Here is an 18,098-nt window from a genome sequence, read left to right on the forward strand (position 1 = left end):
ACAAAAATGGTACAGAAAGCCCTCAATTAACAACTGTTGAAGTTCGCAAAGAGCACTATGTTGAGGACCGGTGTAACATCATTAGGGACGTAATAAAGCCAAAGAAGGTGTCTATATGGTCCATACAGTTTTCCAAACACTTGTATGGATGATTGTCTACACGGTGGGGGGGGGGGAGTAAAAAACCTCTCAAAACGGTGTACGTAGTGAATATGTGAATAGACTCTAGTGAAAACATAAAAAGGGTGTATTCGCGAACAATAAAAAAAACACAGACTTGAATCAATTACACGGATCAAATGACATTTGATTTATTACATCGTTTTTCATAAACGGCTAGTACAAAGCGTTGTCTTCGAATAATACAGGCGATAATTATTATGACTACATTTTTTAAAACAACCTAACACATTATTCTGATTAGAACAAGAACCTAGGCTTGAAGTTAACCTAATGTGGCACTGGACGTAGTAGAGAAGAGCTAAAATGAGAATATTGAAATGTATTTTACGGTTGTACAATTTTATTAAACTATATTTTTAATTAAAAGTCTTGTAAAATGTCACAAGCTGCCTTTAAGCGGAACTTAATTAATACAACACAGAGTATACGAGTACAAGCGTCTACTTATAATTTTTCGATTAAAAACTGCCATTTAAAAACTTTCTATTTCCTGCGATTTGGTTTAAGTGGAGTTCTGTCCGTGCATAGCTCTAAGATTTGTTTTTGGTATGATGTAAACGCGTGCATGTTATTAAGGAGATAGTGTATCTCCACCCTCCGAATGGCCGCTTGGTTTGTGATGGTGTATTTAAAAGAGCGGGATAATAGTTTGTCCTTATCTTAGATAAATTTAAAACATTTCTGCTTGTCGTGGGGTATTCGCGTCTTAAACAGGATGGAGTCGGCTCTGTACTGGGTGTTGAGTAGCGGCGTGTAGCCAAATACCTGTCGGAAGAGATTAATGTGATTAAAATTGGAACGTGTAAGCTAAATTTAAACCATTAGAAAAAATTTAGAAACTGATAAATTATTATTATTATTATTATTTAACTTTATTAAGGAGGCTTTCAGGAAAACTGATAAATGTCTCTAATTAGGATATACATGCATGCAAAGGCTCCTACGGTTGAGTGCACTATTTACCGTTTTAAATACATTAACAACCTTGCCATTCAAAACGGCAAAGGTTCCAAAAAGCAAACGTCTTCTTCTTCGCATTTTTAGCTTATTGCGTGCTCTCAAGATGCACTTCCACAGTTATTATTTAAATGCTTTCGTTGCTTGTACAATTTTTTTATGGCAAGCAAGTACAATCATACTTTATGTCCAGGTGATTTTTAAGAATAATTCCAACAGAATATGGACGAGAATTCCAAGATATTTATAAAAAGACTCAGGAAAATTTCTGAGGAAAGTTTTCAATTCTGGTCTTCAGATACCACGATTCCTGAGGAGAAATTTCATTAAAATTTTGAGAATATTTTCAAGGAATTGCATTTTCAGGATAGTATTAAAGAATTTCTATGGGGGCTTCCAAGTGAAATTAAAAGGGAATTACGAAGATAAGTTCGGTACGAGAAGATTGCCAAGGGTATTTTCTAGTGAGATTAAGGAAAATCCCATGATTATACCAACAAAAATTCCATGGTATTTATGGACAAACAAAAAGGGCTTTTAATTTTTGAATAGATTAATATTAAACCATTTCTAAAAGTGGACACATAAGTGGAAATCTTCATGCCTCAGAGATATAAGTTGGTGCCAAACAATAGGTACATCATCAGTTTTTTTTACACCCTAATTGATTCTTCCCAGATTTACCGTCGGATTCCCGGGTTTTTGCCGGTGAGTTTTCAAATTTCCGGTTATTTTCCGGTTTTCCCGGTTCGCTGGCCACCCTATAGGCATAAATAAGTTTTAATGAGAAAAATGAGGTAAGCACTAACATTGTAAATAACCAAGCGTCTCCACAATATGTAACACAAACAAGGAGGCACAAGACTAAAAGCTTCCATCCAGTCACCAGCAAGCAGCTACAACTTACCTTCGTAAAGAAGTTGATACATTTGTGCCGCTCCTGGAAGTGAGTATCGTCCTCACTGAGTGAAACCGGACATCCAGGGCAGCGGAATGTCCATCGCGATGTCACCTTTACTGGTGGTTTCCGCGTCACATGCGATACCAGGAAGTTCATCGCGATATCTTCGCAGTTCATGTACTCGTCAACTTTGTCCCGTATTGCTTGCGGCAGTGTGTACGTATACAGATATGTGTAGTATTTGTGAATGAACGCTGCTCCAGTTAGCACCATGCTTAGCTCGCAACTGTAGTTGGAATTATAGTTCCACGCATTTGGCGTGTTGGTATCCCACGCGTGGAAACGCCCAGGAAATCCTACGACACGATCTCTGTGCTCACGCCAAACGCGAAAACCGAACAATATCTCATCGTGCCTCAAATGGGCGTCATCATCAACTGAAAGAACCGCTTCCGTTTCAATTGCATCGTAAGGAAGGAACCGGTTATTCAATGAGTTACGTGGTGCCCGCACTACGTGAACCGGTACGCCGATATCCGGCCACCGAAGGTCTTCCAAGGGTGGTTTTGGGGAGTTCCATACGACGATGACTTTGTGTAAGTAGGGTAAACCGTATAGCCGGCTGAGAGAATCCATCAACACTTGTTCACGCTCGTATGTGAGTATTACAATGGTAAACTGTTCCCGAGGATGATTTCCGCCAAGTGCTTCACCGAATTCCTTTCCAGCGCCTCCTGCTCCTTTTCCAATTGGACGGAAACCCATATGAGATCCGATAAATTTCGCATCGGATGGTAGTACAGGATCGAATGGAAGCTGCGGATACAACGCGAACGGATCTGCCCAATCATTCCAGGCTTCACGAGATTGTATCAGAAGAGCGGTGTAATTTCGTCGGAAAGCAGGACTTGGATAAGGTGGTTCAATCGGTCCAAGAGATTCTTCCGCTTCCGTGTCCAGCACTGGGTCGGATTTGAGAGGAATGAAAGTTGAATTGAACACACTGTGAGCAACCACCGGCGGAACTGACTTTGGTGGAATACCAAGACGGTCCCTCAAGCTAGCTATGATGGTATCGACTGTAGCCTGTACTGAACTCAAATATCTTTCCCAAATTAGTCGCCCTTGTCGACGCATGCTGAGCAGGTCTGCATCAGAAATAGCTCGAAGCAAAAAGTGTAGTTCAGTTATTCTAGCCTTCGGGAGCGATACTGTTGCCCTTCGCCATTCAATAGTTTCAGCATAAGGCAGTTCCATTTGATCCCCACCAAGAATTACTGGGATCGCTCCGGCCCGTAGAGCTTCATACAACCGTGCCAGGAATAGCGTTGAACTAATACTGTTTCCTCCGGGAGCCAATAGCAGAGTGAATGTCGCATCTTTCAATACGGACTTTCGTGAATTGTCTGTTCCACAAAGAGACCAATCCCTAACACTAGAAGGATTACGTTGTTCCGTTGCAGGAATACATTCAAATTGCAATAAAAACCTATCTTGGGTATGCCCGGAGGACATCTCTTTCAAATGTTCTAAAATAAAATCATCAACAGTTTCGGCTTCGTCATCCACATGATTCAAGTTCGATTGATTTTGTACGTTCATTTCTCCTTGGAAGCTCAACAGATATTTTCTCCTGGCAGGTAACATGGCGCTACATTCTTGCCACACATCTCCACCCGGTGGACCTAGAATAGGTGGCACTATCAGGTCAAAACCTTTCCGGAACTGCCCTTCTTCGAAACTGGACTGTACCAACATCGCTCGTCCCGTATCAGAATTCCGGAAGACATTTCCGGTCCCGATACTCAAATCACGACGAGCAAAGTTCAGCAACACATGATTCCGACCATCTCCTCCCCAATAAGCTAATTGTTTCAATTTCGTCGCGTTCAAGCTAGACTCTGCAACATGCTTTCCATTTTCCAGATTAGTTACTCCGTAACGATTATTACGGATCATTTCCTGCTCTGGAAGAGCCTCACCTACTAGTACAAGGAAAACACACGCTTTCTTTGGATCATCCGTCAGATGTGCATTGTACCCCAGCGTCTGTTTAATAGTCGTTCTCAAAAACCCATCAATATCAAACCCTGGACTAACGACAGTATTCACGTCCGGGTCGTATAAATAGACAGGAAACCCGGAGGTCAGACTGCACCGTGAATGGTCAAAGCACGTACTCATCTTGCATTCTCGCACCAGCACTTGCGGAATGGGTCGATTAAGTTCTGGCACAGAAAGTGAGAACAAGGCCTTCGGCAAGGCTAACTCAGGCGTGTTGCGAAGTACTGCTTCACGCTGTGCGACTTGAGCCTGTTCTACCGAGATCTTTAACCTTTCGAGCTCGGTTTGCTGCCGGGCTAGCTCTTGCTTCAATTCATCGATTTTCTGATTATAGAGTCCAATATCGGACTGAAGTTTTTGTCGTCGAGCTTCTAGATCCCGTAGCTCCAAAGATACTGTTCCTTTTATCCGCAGCATCTCGTCTATTCTTAGCTTCAGATCAGCAGCCTTGAGCGGACTAACCTCTTCGAATGCCTCCAGTTGCGATCGTGATCGATGAATGTCATTACTCGGAACGTTAGATTCATCCTGGAAGAGATCAACACCCTATACTTTTAACGAACACTACAGTCTATCAAAATGACTTACATTCAACAACAGATAGTAGAACACAAACGTCGCCGATAGGAGAAACGCTGCAATGATGATTCCAATACGATAAAGCTTCATGTGTTTCAACCAATGGCATGGGCCACCGGAAGTGGTGCTAGTTCCAACCAGCGATTCGTAACTCGTCATAACTGAGATCCTTCACAGATTCATATTACCTATTAGGTATATAGCTTGTTTGAAGCACACGCAAAAAATCAATTATTCTTACACGACGAAGCCCCGTGGGGTACACCGATTCAAGTGGGTAAAATACACTATCAGATGGTCTTATTCCCATCAAAAACTTTCCACAAACAATATTATAACCCACATTTACACATTTGTGACAATTTCGGCGGAAAATCACACTCAATTTTGTAAAAACATTAAAAATTAATATGAATATTATACAAATAATCAGTGCTGCGTATTGTTTACATTACATTTGACAATAAACATCGATCATTTTTTTCATTTCGATTTTTTGACGTTCAACCAGTGCTACAGATTTATTTTCGATTCTATGATAATTCTAGCGTTATTTTTCAAAAGGACCAATGTATTGCTGATTGCATCTGAAACTGGACTGCCCCATAAATGCAAAAAAGTGTGATAAAAGTGTACCTTTGCGTCAAATCGTTTTGGTGTCTTCGGAACACGTATTGCTTGCATCATAAGAAATAAGTGCACCGAAGACACCAAGACGATTAGACGGAAGCTCGCACTTTAATCACACTTTTTAATAAGTGGAAACGCGCTTATTAGTCCAGTATGGTGTGAAATGCGCAATAACATGTCAACCATTTTGAGGAAATCGAAGTTAAAGTTCGACAGATTATCATTTTAACTGTTTGAAACAATACAATTTACAATACTATTTTTACCGTAGTCAAGGTAGTCAGTGAATAATAACCAGGCCAGTGACAAGGCCTATACCAACAGCAGCTTTTGACAGTATCACGGTGTTTCGCGAAAACCCATTAATGGGTTAAAAATACCCATTTCCGCTAAAAGTGCCCCTCCTCATTTAATGGGTAAACTATGGTTTACTCATAAATGGGTAAATGGGTGGTCTGTCAATAAATGGGTGTTTTTTCACCCATTTTCTTATATTGTGTTTACCTTAAAATGGGTGAAAAATACCCATTTTTACAAATGGAGGATGCAAGCACTCGTTGATGTAAAAATGTTTTTAAAACATTGAAAATAAATGCAGGTGTTCCGCTCAAATTTTTCACAAAACATTATAATACAAATTATCCATTGTATTGACTTATCCGTAAGCCTCTCCAACGTTTTGGATTCTAAAATTTTCCGGAGATCGTTGCTGCGGACAGTAACTGTTTGCATCGAGGTTTGCATTCCCAATGAGCCGGTGACGGAAATGAGACGATAAAATTTCGAAGTAGAAAATATACCCATTATTCAACCGTGAACTGATTCTTTAAATGGGTATTTTTTCACCCATTTTATGATTTCAAAATTCCCCCATTTTTTGACAGCTGCATACATGGTTTGAAAATGGGTATTTTTTACCCATTAATGGGTTTTCACGAAACACCGTGTAGGCAGCATGTCCCGGGCTCAAATAATTTATTTTGCTGTGCTGGGCCCGCTGTCACGGTATAACACGTTGCCTACACGCTAACTTCTGCTTACTCACCAGATGAGTCGATCGTACTCACTTTCATCCGATGTATCGAGTTGTCAAAAATTGAGTAAACGAGATATGTCAAACTGAGTAAAAGCCACTCGAGTCAGCAAAATCCTGGACTTGGAAAAAATGCCAGTCATATCGGAGGAAACCTCATAGAAAATGTTACTCAAAACCGGCTGAAATGCCTTCAGGTAAGTACGAATTGCTTAGGGAAACGGTGTTGAACCGTTTTTTGCTCCGGTAGAATGAATTCGGAGCAAGTAATTTCCATTTCCTTGAATAAAAATCAAAACAAAAACCCTCCCCGCAACTGAAAATACCGGCGAGTGGATTTGACTCAGTCTACGTGAGAACGTAGTTTACTCAAAAGTGAGTCAACATAAGGCTACTCAATTTTGAGTAGCCATGCTTGCCGCTGAGAGGAGTAAATTCGACTCAATTTTGAGTTGACCAGAATAAGCGTGTACGCGCCTGCCACTGGGCTGATAATACACGGAAAGAAATAATACAGTAGAAACTACTATATTGGGGGCTCGATTGGGGGTATAAAATAAATGCAACGCACGTACGTTTTTTGCGGACTACATTGTGTTTTGACAAAAAGCACAAATGTAGTCAAAGGTACTATGCAGTCGCATTTCACATTGCATGGTATTTTTAACTAAACATGCTTTCAATTTTACTAGGGGTTTGTGAATTTGAATTTGTAAATTTTTACTATGGAAGAGTCGTTTATACTATGCTGTTTTACCAGCTCTGATTATCAGCAAAAAACTGTCGGTGCGGTGCATTCGATTTAACTACAAGTTTGGTTTTATGCAATCGAACGAAATGGTTTGTGTCATCAGTTGCATTCCGCAACCATTATAACAGTTACTATCAGCCGATAATATCAACTACAGTTAATGGTCAAAAATACTATTTAATTTCTGGCTAGTCAATTAGAATACAATAGAATGAAGATTTATGAAGATTCTGAAGAATTACAGCAAAAATATTAAGCGCGATGCAAGTAGATATGAGAAATGAAAGAAGATTTATCGAAGATGTATTCGCTAGTGTGAGATTTTTTGAGCATCTAGAATTGAGATTTAGATTTGTCACTGCCTCCGGTAGCCCGACTGTGCAGCTCCCTACACTGAAACAAAGACCATAGTTAGGAGTACTATTTTGCAGAAAACACTTATTTTCAGTATAACTACACTCATAAAATTCGACACATTTTTATTGGCCAATTTCCATGTTAAATTCTACATGATTATCATGTGTCCACACATAAACAGAATCCACTCAGAAGTACACATGAAATTTATGAGTCAAATGAATAGTATGTGTGGTTACACATGAATTTTATGTCTACGCATAAGAACTATGTGTCCGACACATATATATCATTTGTTTATCACACTGCAAAAATTCATGTGAGGGACACATAAAAATAATCAATGAATTTTTATTAGTGTACGCTTAATACCGTTCAAAATACCGTGATTGCAGTAAATTTGACTATAAATATAAACAAATTTACTACCATTCTGTCAAAACTACTATGCTTACTCAAACGGCATAGTAGTATTGATAGAAAAAATAGTAAAATGTAATGAACTTCATTTCTGCAAAGGGCCTGTTTAATTTAAACAATCAATATAGTTTTTTTGTAAATGGATTTTGTTTCTGTGTATATTATACAAAAAATTTTTACTGTGCGTAGTTATACCCTTCACGGAACCGTAAAACTACCAAAAATTAAGTTCTTTTCACTCATCTCCCATGTTACGTTCAATAAGCTAATTTTCAGTAAACCGCTTATAGTAGTTTACATATGACTACGGCAAAAATAATTACTTACTCGTGAGTATTTTCTAACCAAAATTAAGTTCAATTGACTCAAATTTGAGAATATCTCATATACTCACTAGTAGCTTTTTGAACGATAGTCATGAGAAAGTCGAATCTCTCTTTCCGTTTTTGACAACAACAAAAAGTGAGAGTAGGATGCAAAACTCTACCCAAAATTAAGTAAAAAGTTAAATTTAGGGTATTTTTTTTCTCTGTGTTGAAAGTTTTCTATTTTTCGGTGGGTGTGAAAAAACCTTTTCGGTTTGAAATTGACATTTTGAAGTGCCAAAAATGTTGTCGAAGTTTTTGTTTTCTCCGGGTGCATTGTGTGAACTGTAAATAAATAATATTCAACGAACATATTTTTTAGTTAACAGCGTAATGGAAAATCCTCTGTTTGGAACTGCACATCTCCTAGATGAAGTAGACAGTGAGTACCGTTGTTGTTCTTCTTTTATAATATTTAGTTGAATTACCCCGCATACTTTCCGTCAGAGAAATTGATGGTCCTGCTTCGTGATGGTCGCACCTTGATCGGGTACCTAAGAAGCGTTGACCAGTTTGCCAATCTCGTACTGCACCGTACCATAGAGCGGATACATGTTGGCAATGAGTATGGAGACATTCAGCGAGGCGTATTTATCATCCGAGGGGAGAACGTCGTCCTTTTGGGAGAAATTGTATGTCGATTTAAAACTTAGCTCCGAAATGGTTTCAATCGTTGCTAATTTGGATCTTTTTTTTCAGGATCGGGAGAAGGAAAACAACCTTCCGCTGAAGGAGATATCGGTTGATGATATTTTGGATGCCCAACGACGGGAGCAGGAAGCCAAACAGGAGAAACATCGATTGATATCGAAAGCCCTGAAAGAACGAGGTTTGAATATGAACTCGGAGCTGACACAAGATGAGTTTTAGAATAAGCGAAATGTTGGGATCCGTTTTATTGCATACCATATAACGTAAGCTGAATTGCAAAAGCTTTACAAGTTTATGGCTTTTCGTATCTTTTTTTTTTAATTTTGAATATAATCTAAACAATTTGAATAACAATCGAGTCAGCTTTATGCAATCGAAAGAACACTACACCAACTCAGTCAAATTCAAACTTTATGCTGTTGACAATAATCAGAAATTTTAACTGGCATATTCCGGAATTGCTTTCTATTAAAAGAAAACTCAGCAGCTGATCGATATAATAAAACGATATTATATTTATAAATTTGATTAACTGCTAAAAAATAAGCAAAAATAGTGTTAAGCATTCTCCATCAAGCAACCGACGGCTCATCAGAGGGAAGTTTCGTCAAGTTGTTCCCGTTCTTCTGGTAAAGTGCTGCCTTCTTTACCAATGCTCTCGTTACCACCAGTTTGTGCATTGGCGAGCGTCTCCTCGAAATCGTCATCCGTAGGTCTATTTCCATTCATACAAAATAAAAGCGAATCGCTCATTTTTGATTCACTCAATTCCTCCAGATCGGCGTTGGAATCAAAATCGTCTGGTTGACTGAAAAACGATAAATCAGCTGGACTATCCGTCATCACACTACGGCTCAACAGGTAGTTTCTAAAATAAGATAAAGAAACACTTTAACTGTGATGCAAACCTACTTTAAAAATGACCCGTACCTGAATGTACTAGTCAGAGAACTTCCTTCTTCATTCGTACCTACTGGTCCAGTCACACAGCCAGCAATCGAAGATTCACCAATACCAGAATTTTGATCCAAACCGCTATCCGTGCCGATTGGAATATCGGTCAACTGAGGTATGATTTTAAGATTATCTTCGACTTTAAAATATGAATCCAATTGTGCTTCTGCAGTATCCTCTTCATCTTCCTCTCGTAAACTAGAGAAACTCGTTTGGCTGATGAAGGTTGCATGTTGGTGATCTGTGGCATTCATTCCGGCCATTAGCATTACCGGCTTGCGAGAGCGTGGTGTCATGATCGATTCCTATGGATGGGCATAAATGGTTGTTGTAAGCGATATAATTAAGGATTCGGAAGCAACATCAGTAGTTTGATTTAGTTTGAAGAAGAAGCCATGCGATGTTGAGCAGTCATGATAAATATTTGATGAGGAATATTTACAATATCTTAGTGTAATATTGCGGTAAATCTATCTACTTAAAATTTTGGAATTGTAGCCCTTATTGAAAATATGGGCAAAATTTATCACTTCACCACCTGTTGGAAAATGTGATCTTATAAAATCTACAATTTGTTCAAAAATTCTGCACCTCCCGAAATGCATTCTTACCTTACATGACCTTAAACACAACACTTTAGTACATAATACGAACCTGCATCGATTTCGGCATCCGTTGGGTCGACTTTGTGATCGGTGACATGGAGTTCCTGCCGCTAAGCGCTGGTACGCTCGTCAGATATCCCACATTCCAAGCGTTGGCCTCCAAATTCGCATTGTTCTCGTTCATCATATTCGTCTGCTCGTATCCTTCGTTGATGAACGTCTTGGCTTTGCAAAGAAGCGGCGATATACCCATGAGTCGATAGTCGGGAGATGCCATCGACCCTGTCGAACAGCCATCTAACGATTTCTTCGCACTCCTCAGATTGTCTTCAAAACAACACTTTAACAGGGAAGTCGAAGACGACTTTTTACCAGATCGATAATCCTGCCCGAACGGTAATCTTAGGCTACCCATTGAGACGCCCTTGATCAGCTTACTTTTCAGAAAAGACAGTTTCTTCTCCTTGTTCGTTTGATGATCGCGGTGATGTTCTTCGTGCACAATTGTACTCAAATTTGGCTCCGATTTAAATTTTGATCGGCTATCACTCAGGCCTCCAGCTGCTCTAGGCGAACAGTATCGATCTTCATCATTATCGCTAAACGTTCTTCCTTCATCTCGTAACTCGTGACTGTCTTCTTCTTCTTCACCTATGTCATCGTCTTCCTGTTCCACAAAATCCTCATCGTCTTCCGGTGGTGGAGGTTCGTCGTCTGAATTCAATCGAAATCTTTTAACCCCTGAATCGTCATAATCTTCACTTTCGGCTATCGCAACAAATTCTACCGTTCGTTTGGTTTCGCTCCGATAAGATTCGGTGGAAGTGCTAGAACTGTTGCTCCTTTTGAGCATAGACGATAATGCAGGTGACAGTGAACATGAGCTTGACGCTGCACCTTCCGAAGACGACGAAGATGAAGTTGATGTGGTGGAGGAACGTTTTCCTAACAAGCCGGGAGAATCAGTTGCCGTCGACAATGGACTCTGAAACAACACTCGTTGCTTGGGAATGTGAGGAATTGTTCCATTTGGAGTCTGAATGTTTATCATGTTCAATCGAGACATATGAAAGCATGATTTTCAGATGGCGATGCGTTAGTGATAATGATTATGGATGCCATGCATGCAAATAAAAGAATAATGTTAATGGGTATGCACGTCAAAAATGAAATGAACCAACCTGTAAACTCACTGGAGTGTGACTATTTCGTTTCGGTGTTTTGGATATCAGATTTTTGTGGAAAATGTGTCGTTTGATTGAATCGCCAATCGACTTGGCTACCTTTGCGCTTGAACCAACAGAATTTTTCTCTCTTAGCATTAGCACTTGCAGCGGAGTTCCGTGACCGTTTTCCCGGTTAAACTGTTTGATAAGTTTCTTCTTTTTAGAAGATTCCGGAAGACTTTGGATGTGCGCATACAGCTGAGCCAATGCTGTGTCGGTTGAATTCATTACGTGAGCTTCTGCCGTTTTCTCACGGTCAACAAAAGTGTAAACTGTGTTAGCTACTGAGTCCGATGTTACCGATTCGTTAAGTATGTGTTCCGGCGACATGGTCTTTCGTCGTTTTCGCTCGACAAAATACGCTCGAATGTCGGTTGCTAGTTTTGGCGGAATATGAAACAATCGGGGTCCAGTCTTGATCATGAAACTGATAATACTACACATTTGCTGCGCGGTGACATGTAAAGCCTCCGGAGACAGTTTCCGCGGGCAGATCAAGTGAGGCGTGAATAAAGTAGCTAGGTTATCCGCAGACATCTTATTCGTCGGTTCGTGTTGAACGGTTCTATACAACATGTCTATTATAGATTCCAATAGCCGATTATTCTCCCTCGGGAGTAGGAGTACTAGCATTTGAATGGTATGCAGTAAACGTTCCTCACGGAAGACTGCTGAATCCTTGGAATGACAAAAATCTGCCACTTGGCAGTAAGCTGGATAGTAGTGCTCTGTAAGAAGAGGTTCCGAGAGATCTGCCAAAAAACTTTTTAGAAGGCTAGCGCAGTCATGTGCCGTATAGTCGCCTTTCTCTAGATTTATTGGAATTCCATGGATAAGAGCATTTTTCAATTCATTCTGCCGCTGCAAAGAACCTGTTTTCCGAAAAATGCCTTCCTGCGATATATCTGCAATGAAACAAACCTTATCATCAATATGTTAACATTTAACAAATCAATCCTTTACTTTTCTCCTGTACAAGAAAATCAATCAGCTGCATAACATCCCGTATATTTTGTTTAGTGAGAACGGTCTTGGCTGTATCCGGCGAGTTCGATTTCGTTGACGTGCATCCCCTGGCCTTTTTATGAAAACCTTTCCATTTCTTTACCTTCACCTTTTCGACACTAGTGGGGTCATTCCTTGAAAACAAGTATCACAATCAATCTATATTATATAAAAAAAAAACAAATTCAATTTACTACTTACTCTGTATCCGTGTTCAAATCCAGCTCGAACGATAAGTGCATCCTGACTAGCGTAATAAACTGCTCTGGGTGTTCATTTTGCAATCGATTAGATATCTCCTGATCCAATCGGATTGACTCCGTTGAGTCACACATCTCAATTGCAGATGGCTTTCTTTTGCACAATATGAGAGAACCGTATTATTCACTATAACTAGGATGGATTATCATGAAAGCCAAACCCTCATTCTGGGAAAAATTCTAAACATCATCAAAATTCACCGATAGCAATGTTTTGTGATGGGCGTACAATGTTTAAATAAATAACTTTATACTTATAACACTCTGAATCAATTTAAATCTTTACAATTTCGCTTCAACATTTTTTAAACGGTTTAACGACAAAACGGAAGACCTGTATTGTTTATAATCACTGAATCAGGGATACATTTTTCAAGCATCGGTAATTAACAATAGCTTATGCTTCAATTCTATATTAGAACAACATTAGAAATGTTAATATTATCAAAATAAAAGCAGTTTAGAAAATTAGTAACGAACGAAACGAATCCGAAAAGTGCGGTTTATTTGTACCTGCCACAAACCTAAACCGACATTTTTTGTGCAGCGCTGCACTTGAACTGTCACTTGAATAGGCCTTTTAGGTTTTGAAAACAAAACTGCTTTAGCATCACTTTTATTTTTGCGGGGATTCCGATTATAGATACTATCACGGAGAAAACATACTAACCAAAATTTGAGTTCTTTTTACTTAATTTTGAGTTGAGCCTCTCACTTGCACTCATTATTGTTGTCAAAAGAGGAATAAGAGATTCGACCCAACGATATAGTTCAGCCCAAAAAGTTACTTTTGAGTAAATTGCATATTCTAAAATTTACGTGAATTAAACTTAATTTTGGGTGAATATACTAAGAGTAAGTATTTTTTGCTGGTGTAGAATGAAACCTACGATATGCGATTTATTCAAATTTGGGTTATTGGGCTGAACCCGGGAATTCATGGAAAAGTATCTAATTTTGGGTAGTTTTTCATCTCCGTGTAGATTTCATAGATAAGCGGTGGCACAAAAAGTTGTTTTGGCAACCATGAAAAATAAAGGATCTAACTGCCCGAAAAAAAAATAACAACAAAAATACATTAAAAAACAATGTAACAATAAGACGAAAATTATTGTCTAAACAATTATTTATATTGTTACGTCTACAATAAATTTACCTTGATTTATGTTGTACAAAACAGTAAATTTCATGGTAAATGGAAAATTTACAATAAAAAAGGGGGGTTGTTAAGTATCTTAACAATGAAATTTTCGTGATTTCCCCATATAATTTTTTTTCAATAACATTATATATTATTGTTATTTTAATGTTGGTTGGTGAATTTATTGATTAAAAAAAATAACAAATAACAGTGTACTTTAGAGTGTATGTGTTAGCTTGACAGATCTACTTTATCGACTTTAAAAATAAATCGAAAAAATAAAACATCACCCCGGGAAGGGAAGGGGGTGGTATGTCTGTTACGGGTGAGTCCTTTTTTTACTGGTTATGGATTGAGATTCGATCCGGAACTTGTGAGAAATGGAGGCCAACTCCCCTGCACTCGATCACTCTAGGTCACGTCTCCTTGGTGGTTGAGCGTCGTTGATAAGTTAATGCATGCATTCTACTGGAGAGAATAGCCCATGAAATATGCTTCCACCTGAGAGTTCCTTCCTGACATCTTCAAGTGGTGGAATTTTTTATTATTATATTGTATGATTATTGACTGCACGGAAAAGGTCTGCATTAAGCGGGATTTAGATGAGGCAGGTGAGTTGAATTCAACTCAAACCGATCTGGTCGCAGGCGTTCAATTGACTTGGCAACGAATAGAGCAAGTCCGATATCGGTCAGATTTCTGGACGTTCATTTCGCAGTTCAATTGAGTTGAACGCTGAATTCCCAACAAACATTGGAAGCAGCATAAGAGCTTATTCAACCAAAAATATGCGTCTTCAGCTAAAAAATGGCTTATTCAGCCTTTAATCAGTACAAATTGTTTGTTGGGTTGAACCATCTTAACCCAGCTTTAAAGAGGGTCTAGGATAAGAGATGAGCGGACGCGGACTGGCTGGTTTTGAGCCAAACGAACTCTCAAAGCCAGAGCCATACGAGCAGCGCCCATCTTGATTATATTGGCAGTGTTGCTGACCCTCTCATAGTCTGCATGCTTCAATTAGATTTATTTTTATTGTTCATGAAGTAACCCACAACAATATTTAATGTAACAACAATTTTTTTGACGTAGAACTACGCCTTTGTCGACTATACTGGGGTGCAATTCAAAAAATATGTGTGGTGAAGGCAAGGGGTAAGTCACTCAGCACATTGTGCCGGAATTATATTCTACACAGCTTGGGCACATCCATCGGCACATTTTCGGCATACATCCGGCACAATCTCGTAGGCATTAGATTGTTGTAAATAAAATGGGAGCACTTCTGGACAACTGTCATTGAAGTTGTTCAGAACATGTTGTGCTGTTTGACAGTATGTTCAGTAGAGTGATGCAAAATTTGAAATTTTCGCTCCACAATACTTAAACGATTCCAAACCGGATCCTGACTAACTTCTCAAAATTTGAACCCATTTGGTGAGAAACTGAGATGGCACAAACCATTTGAAGTTTGTATGGGAATTACTATGGTAAAATCAAGATTTTTGTTCATGTCTATCTAACAATTCACCATATCGGTCTGCTTCAAAAACTTTCAACTGTACTTGTAGGAAATTTTCCCAGCTACAAGACTATTTTTTGATTAAATGCAAGGATAGAAAGTTATCAATGGTTCAATGCGCTGATGTCTTATGATCATGCTCAATCAACTGCTCAGCAGGCAACATTGGTGTTTCTGGGGCGTTGAATAGGACACAAAAATCAAGGCTACTATGTCACACTGCAAAATACAGTGTTACCTACAGAGCAGCTGCTTGATCATGTCATAAGTTTACCAATCTCTTAAATAATTAATAACTTTTTCCTGTCTCGTTTTACATAGAAATAATCTTGAGCAAAGTTGTAGCTGAGACAATTTTCTATAAGAATGACTATCGAACTGGTTCGCAGGTCAATATGGAAAAAGACTAGAAGGAAATGAACAAAAAGTTGAGATTTCCCATAGTAATTTACATGAAAACTTCAAATTGCTTGTGCGAAGTCTGTTTCTAACCAAATGAGTTGTAACTTTGGGAGGCTAATCAGGATCCGATTTGAAACCATTTAAGCACTGTGGAGCAAAAAAGTCAAATTTTGCATCAGTCTAATGTTCAGGAACATCTTCTAATTGAATATACCAGAGGAACTCAGACCAGCAGTTCACTTATAAATCTAAATACGAAATGTAAGTTCTAGAGTGGACTCAAGAGGAAGAGGCAGTTAATCAGACCTCATTAGTACTCTTAATTCAAATAATGCTGCAAATCACACAAAACAAACTAAAGAAGTCTATTCATCACCCTCTATTGTCTGTCTCTAACAATGCTCCCCACCGGTTCCAACTCCTTCCGGCCGAAAGGCTACATTTCTGGTCTGCCTTTGAGGGCATTATAAAACACTAAAATACAGGACTTTTATTTCCCTATGGATCACAAAACACCGAAAGTTCATACACCCGCCACTTCCCGCGTCATCCTCAATCCGATGTATCCTTACGATTTCAAACCAAAACATTCAAGGTGTCAGAAATACCGGGTTGCCGGGATGGGTATTTTACAAACAATCGCAGCTTGCTCTATGACCGGCACAATCGACATACTTGCGGCACACTGACAAGAAAGATGACCCAAATTTGGTGTGCGGAGTGACCTACCCCTTGGGTGAAGGAGTGTTAGGTTTTGAACGCTTGTTACTTTGTCATTTATAGATGAAATTAAAATCCAAATACGCCAATCGATAGGATATTACATTACAAATCTGTTAAAATGTAATTTTCCAATTTTTTTGTAATTAAACTTTTGAAACTGTACAAATGATAATTTTATCACTGATTTCATGAAATAAGCCTTTTTCCCAAACCCAGTCATCATAAACGAATACCACTTGGTTGCACATCATTCTGCTTGAACCTGAAAAGATATAAATCAGCGCTGCTCTCATGCCTCTGCTCATTACCGCTTCGGACGGCGTGGCACTAGGTCCTGCATCAAGCAGGACTAGGTCAGGGGCTAAAGGTGGATCATGGCGTGTCCACCACAATGAGGAATGAGACTTGAAAAAACGTGCATGTAAAACCCCCTCCCGCTTAACAACCCCTCCCCCTCCCCCTTAACAATAACCCGAAAAAGACATGGACTTTGACGATCATTTTTTTTTTCGGGAAATAAATTTTAAGCAAACCCTAATGATGTATGAACAATTAATTTTTTACATGCAGAGCCAACATTTTCACAAAAAAAAAATTGCTTAATAGGAGACATACACTGGATGAATTACCAACATCCAAAGTCCATCCTTTTTTACATATTCTGCGCAAAAGAAACTTTTTGCTCCGCCCCATTCATAAAAAACGGCGGGAAATCCTGAACCTGAAAAAATATAAAACAGCGCTGCTGTCATGCGTTTGCTCATTGTCGCTTCGGACGGCGTGGCACTTGGTCCTGCAGTAAGCAGGACCACATCAGCGGCTAAAGGTGGATCACGGCGAGACCACAATGAGGAAAAGTAATGATGTAAACCCCCTCCCCCTTTCACAACAACCTCTCCCCCTCCCCCCTTCACATCAATCTCTCCCCCCTCCTCAACAACCTCTCCTAAACCTTCCCCCACTCATCAACAACCTTTCCTAACCCCCCCCCCCCCCCTCCCACTCATCAACAACCTCTCCTAACCATCCACCGTATTTTTTTTTTTTCGGGTGGTATTCATGAAAAAAGTTCATGCGATCATAGAGCTCTTCGTTGTGCAGTTTTGTTTTGTTTTGCGCAAAAGTTCAAAATGAAGTGCAAAGCAAATCTTTGCAACAATAAATCGAGAAATGGTTTGCTTTATATTGTCGCGCTTATGTTATAGTCTCATTTGGTGACGGTCGAAGCGCACCGCTCATAAGCGCGATGCAACCCCGCCCATAAGGATTATACACAGGTGTGTAACTTTGATAGTATTTTATGGCAGCGGCTTGAGGAGTGAATCCTGGATAAAGAGCCGCCGTGTGTTAAATCAATGGGCGCAGTCGTACG

General features: G+C 39.3%; 3 protein-coding genes across 3 annotated transcripts; 1 reads left to right on the plus strand and 2 right to left on the minus strand.

Moving 5' to 3' along the window:
• Positions 1 to 296: 296 nt before the first annotated feature.
• Positions 297 to 5,126, minus strand: botv (exostosin like glycosyltransferase 3). The gene is made up of 3 exons (XM_065231105.1): positions 4,694 to 5,126; positions 2,048 to 4,633; positions 297 to 948 (listed from the first exon to the last, which is right to left on the minus strand). Exons 1-3 carry the CDS (start codon positions 4,841 to 4,843, stop codon positions 844 to 846), a joined length of 2,841 nt encoding a protein of 946 aa, XP_065087177.1. The 5' UTR covers positions 4,844 to 5,126; the 3' UTR covers positions 297 to 843.
• A 3,412-nt stretch (positions 5,127 to 8,538) lies between these two features.
• On the plus strand, positions 8,539 to 9,162 carry LSm1 (U6 snRNA-associated Sm-like protein LSm1). The gene is made up of 3 exons (XM_065231107.1): positions 8,539 to 8,622; positions 8,688 to 8,872; positions 8,940 to 9,162. Exons 1-3 carry the CDS (start codon positions 8,574 to 8,576, stop codon positions 9,108 to 9,110), a joined length of 405 nt encoding a protein of 134 aa, XP_065087179.1. The 5' UTR covers positions 8,539 to 8,573; the 3' UTR covers positions 9,111 to 9,162.
• Positions 9,163 to 9,376: 214 nt separating this feature from the next.
• RhoGAP54D (Rho GTPase activating protein at 54D) lies at positions 9,377 to 13,459 on the minus strand. Its single transcript, XM_065231106.1, has 6 exons — positions 12,883 to 13,459; positions 12,640 to 12,815; positions 11,632 to 12,581; positions 10,500 to 11,486; positions 9,822 to 10,150; positions 9,377 to 9,759 (listed from the first exon to the last, which is right to left on the minus strand). The coding sequence occupies exons 1-6, from the start codon at positions 13,014 to 13,016 to the stop codon at positions 9,483 to 9,485; spliced, it is 2,853 nt and encodes a 950-aa protein (XP_065087178.1). The 5' UTR covers positions 13,017 to 13,459; the 3' UTR covers positions 9,377 to 9,482.
• Between the last annotated feature and the right edge of the window lie 4,639 nt (positions 13,460 to 18,098).

The sequence above is a fragment of the Ochlerotatus camptorhynchus genome, unplaced genomic scaffold, assembly GCF_037179485.1.
Source record: "Ochlerotatus camptorhynchus isolate MF236.1 unplaced genomic scaffold, CSIRO-AGI_Acam_v1.1 ptg000342l, whole genome shotgun sequence".
Classification (NCBI taxonomy): domain Eukaryota; kingdom Metazoa; phylum Arthropoda; class Insecta; order Diptera; family Culicidae; genus Ochlerotatus; species Ochlerotatus camptorhynchus.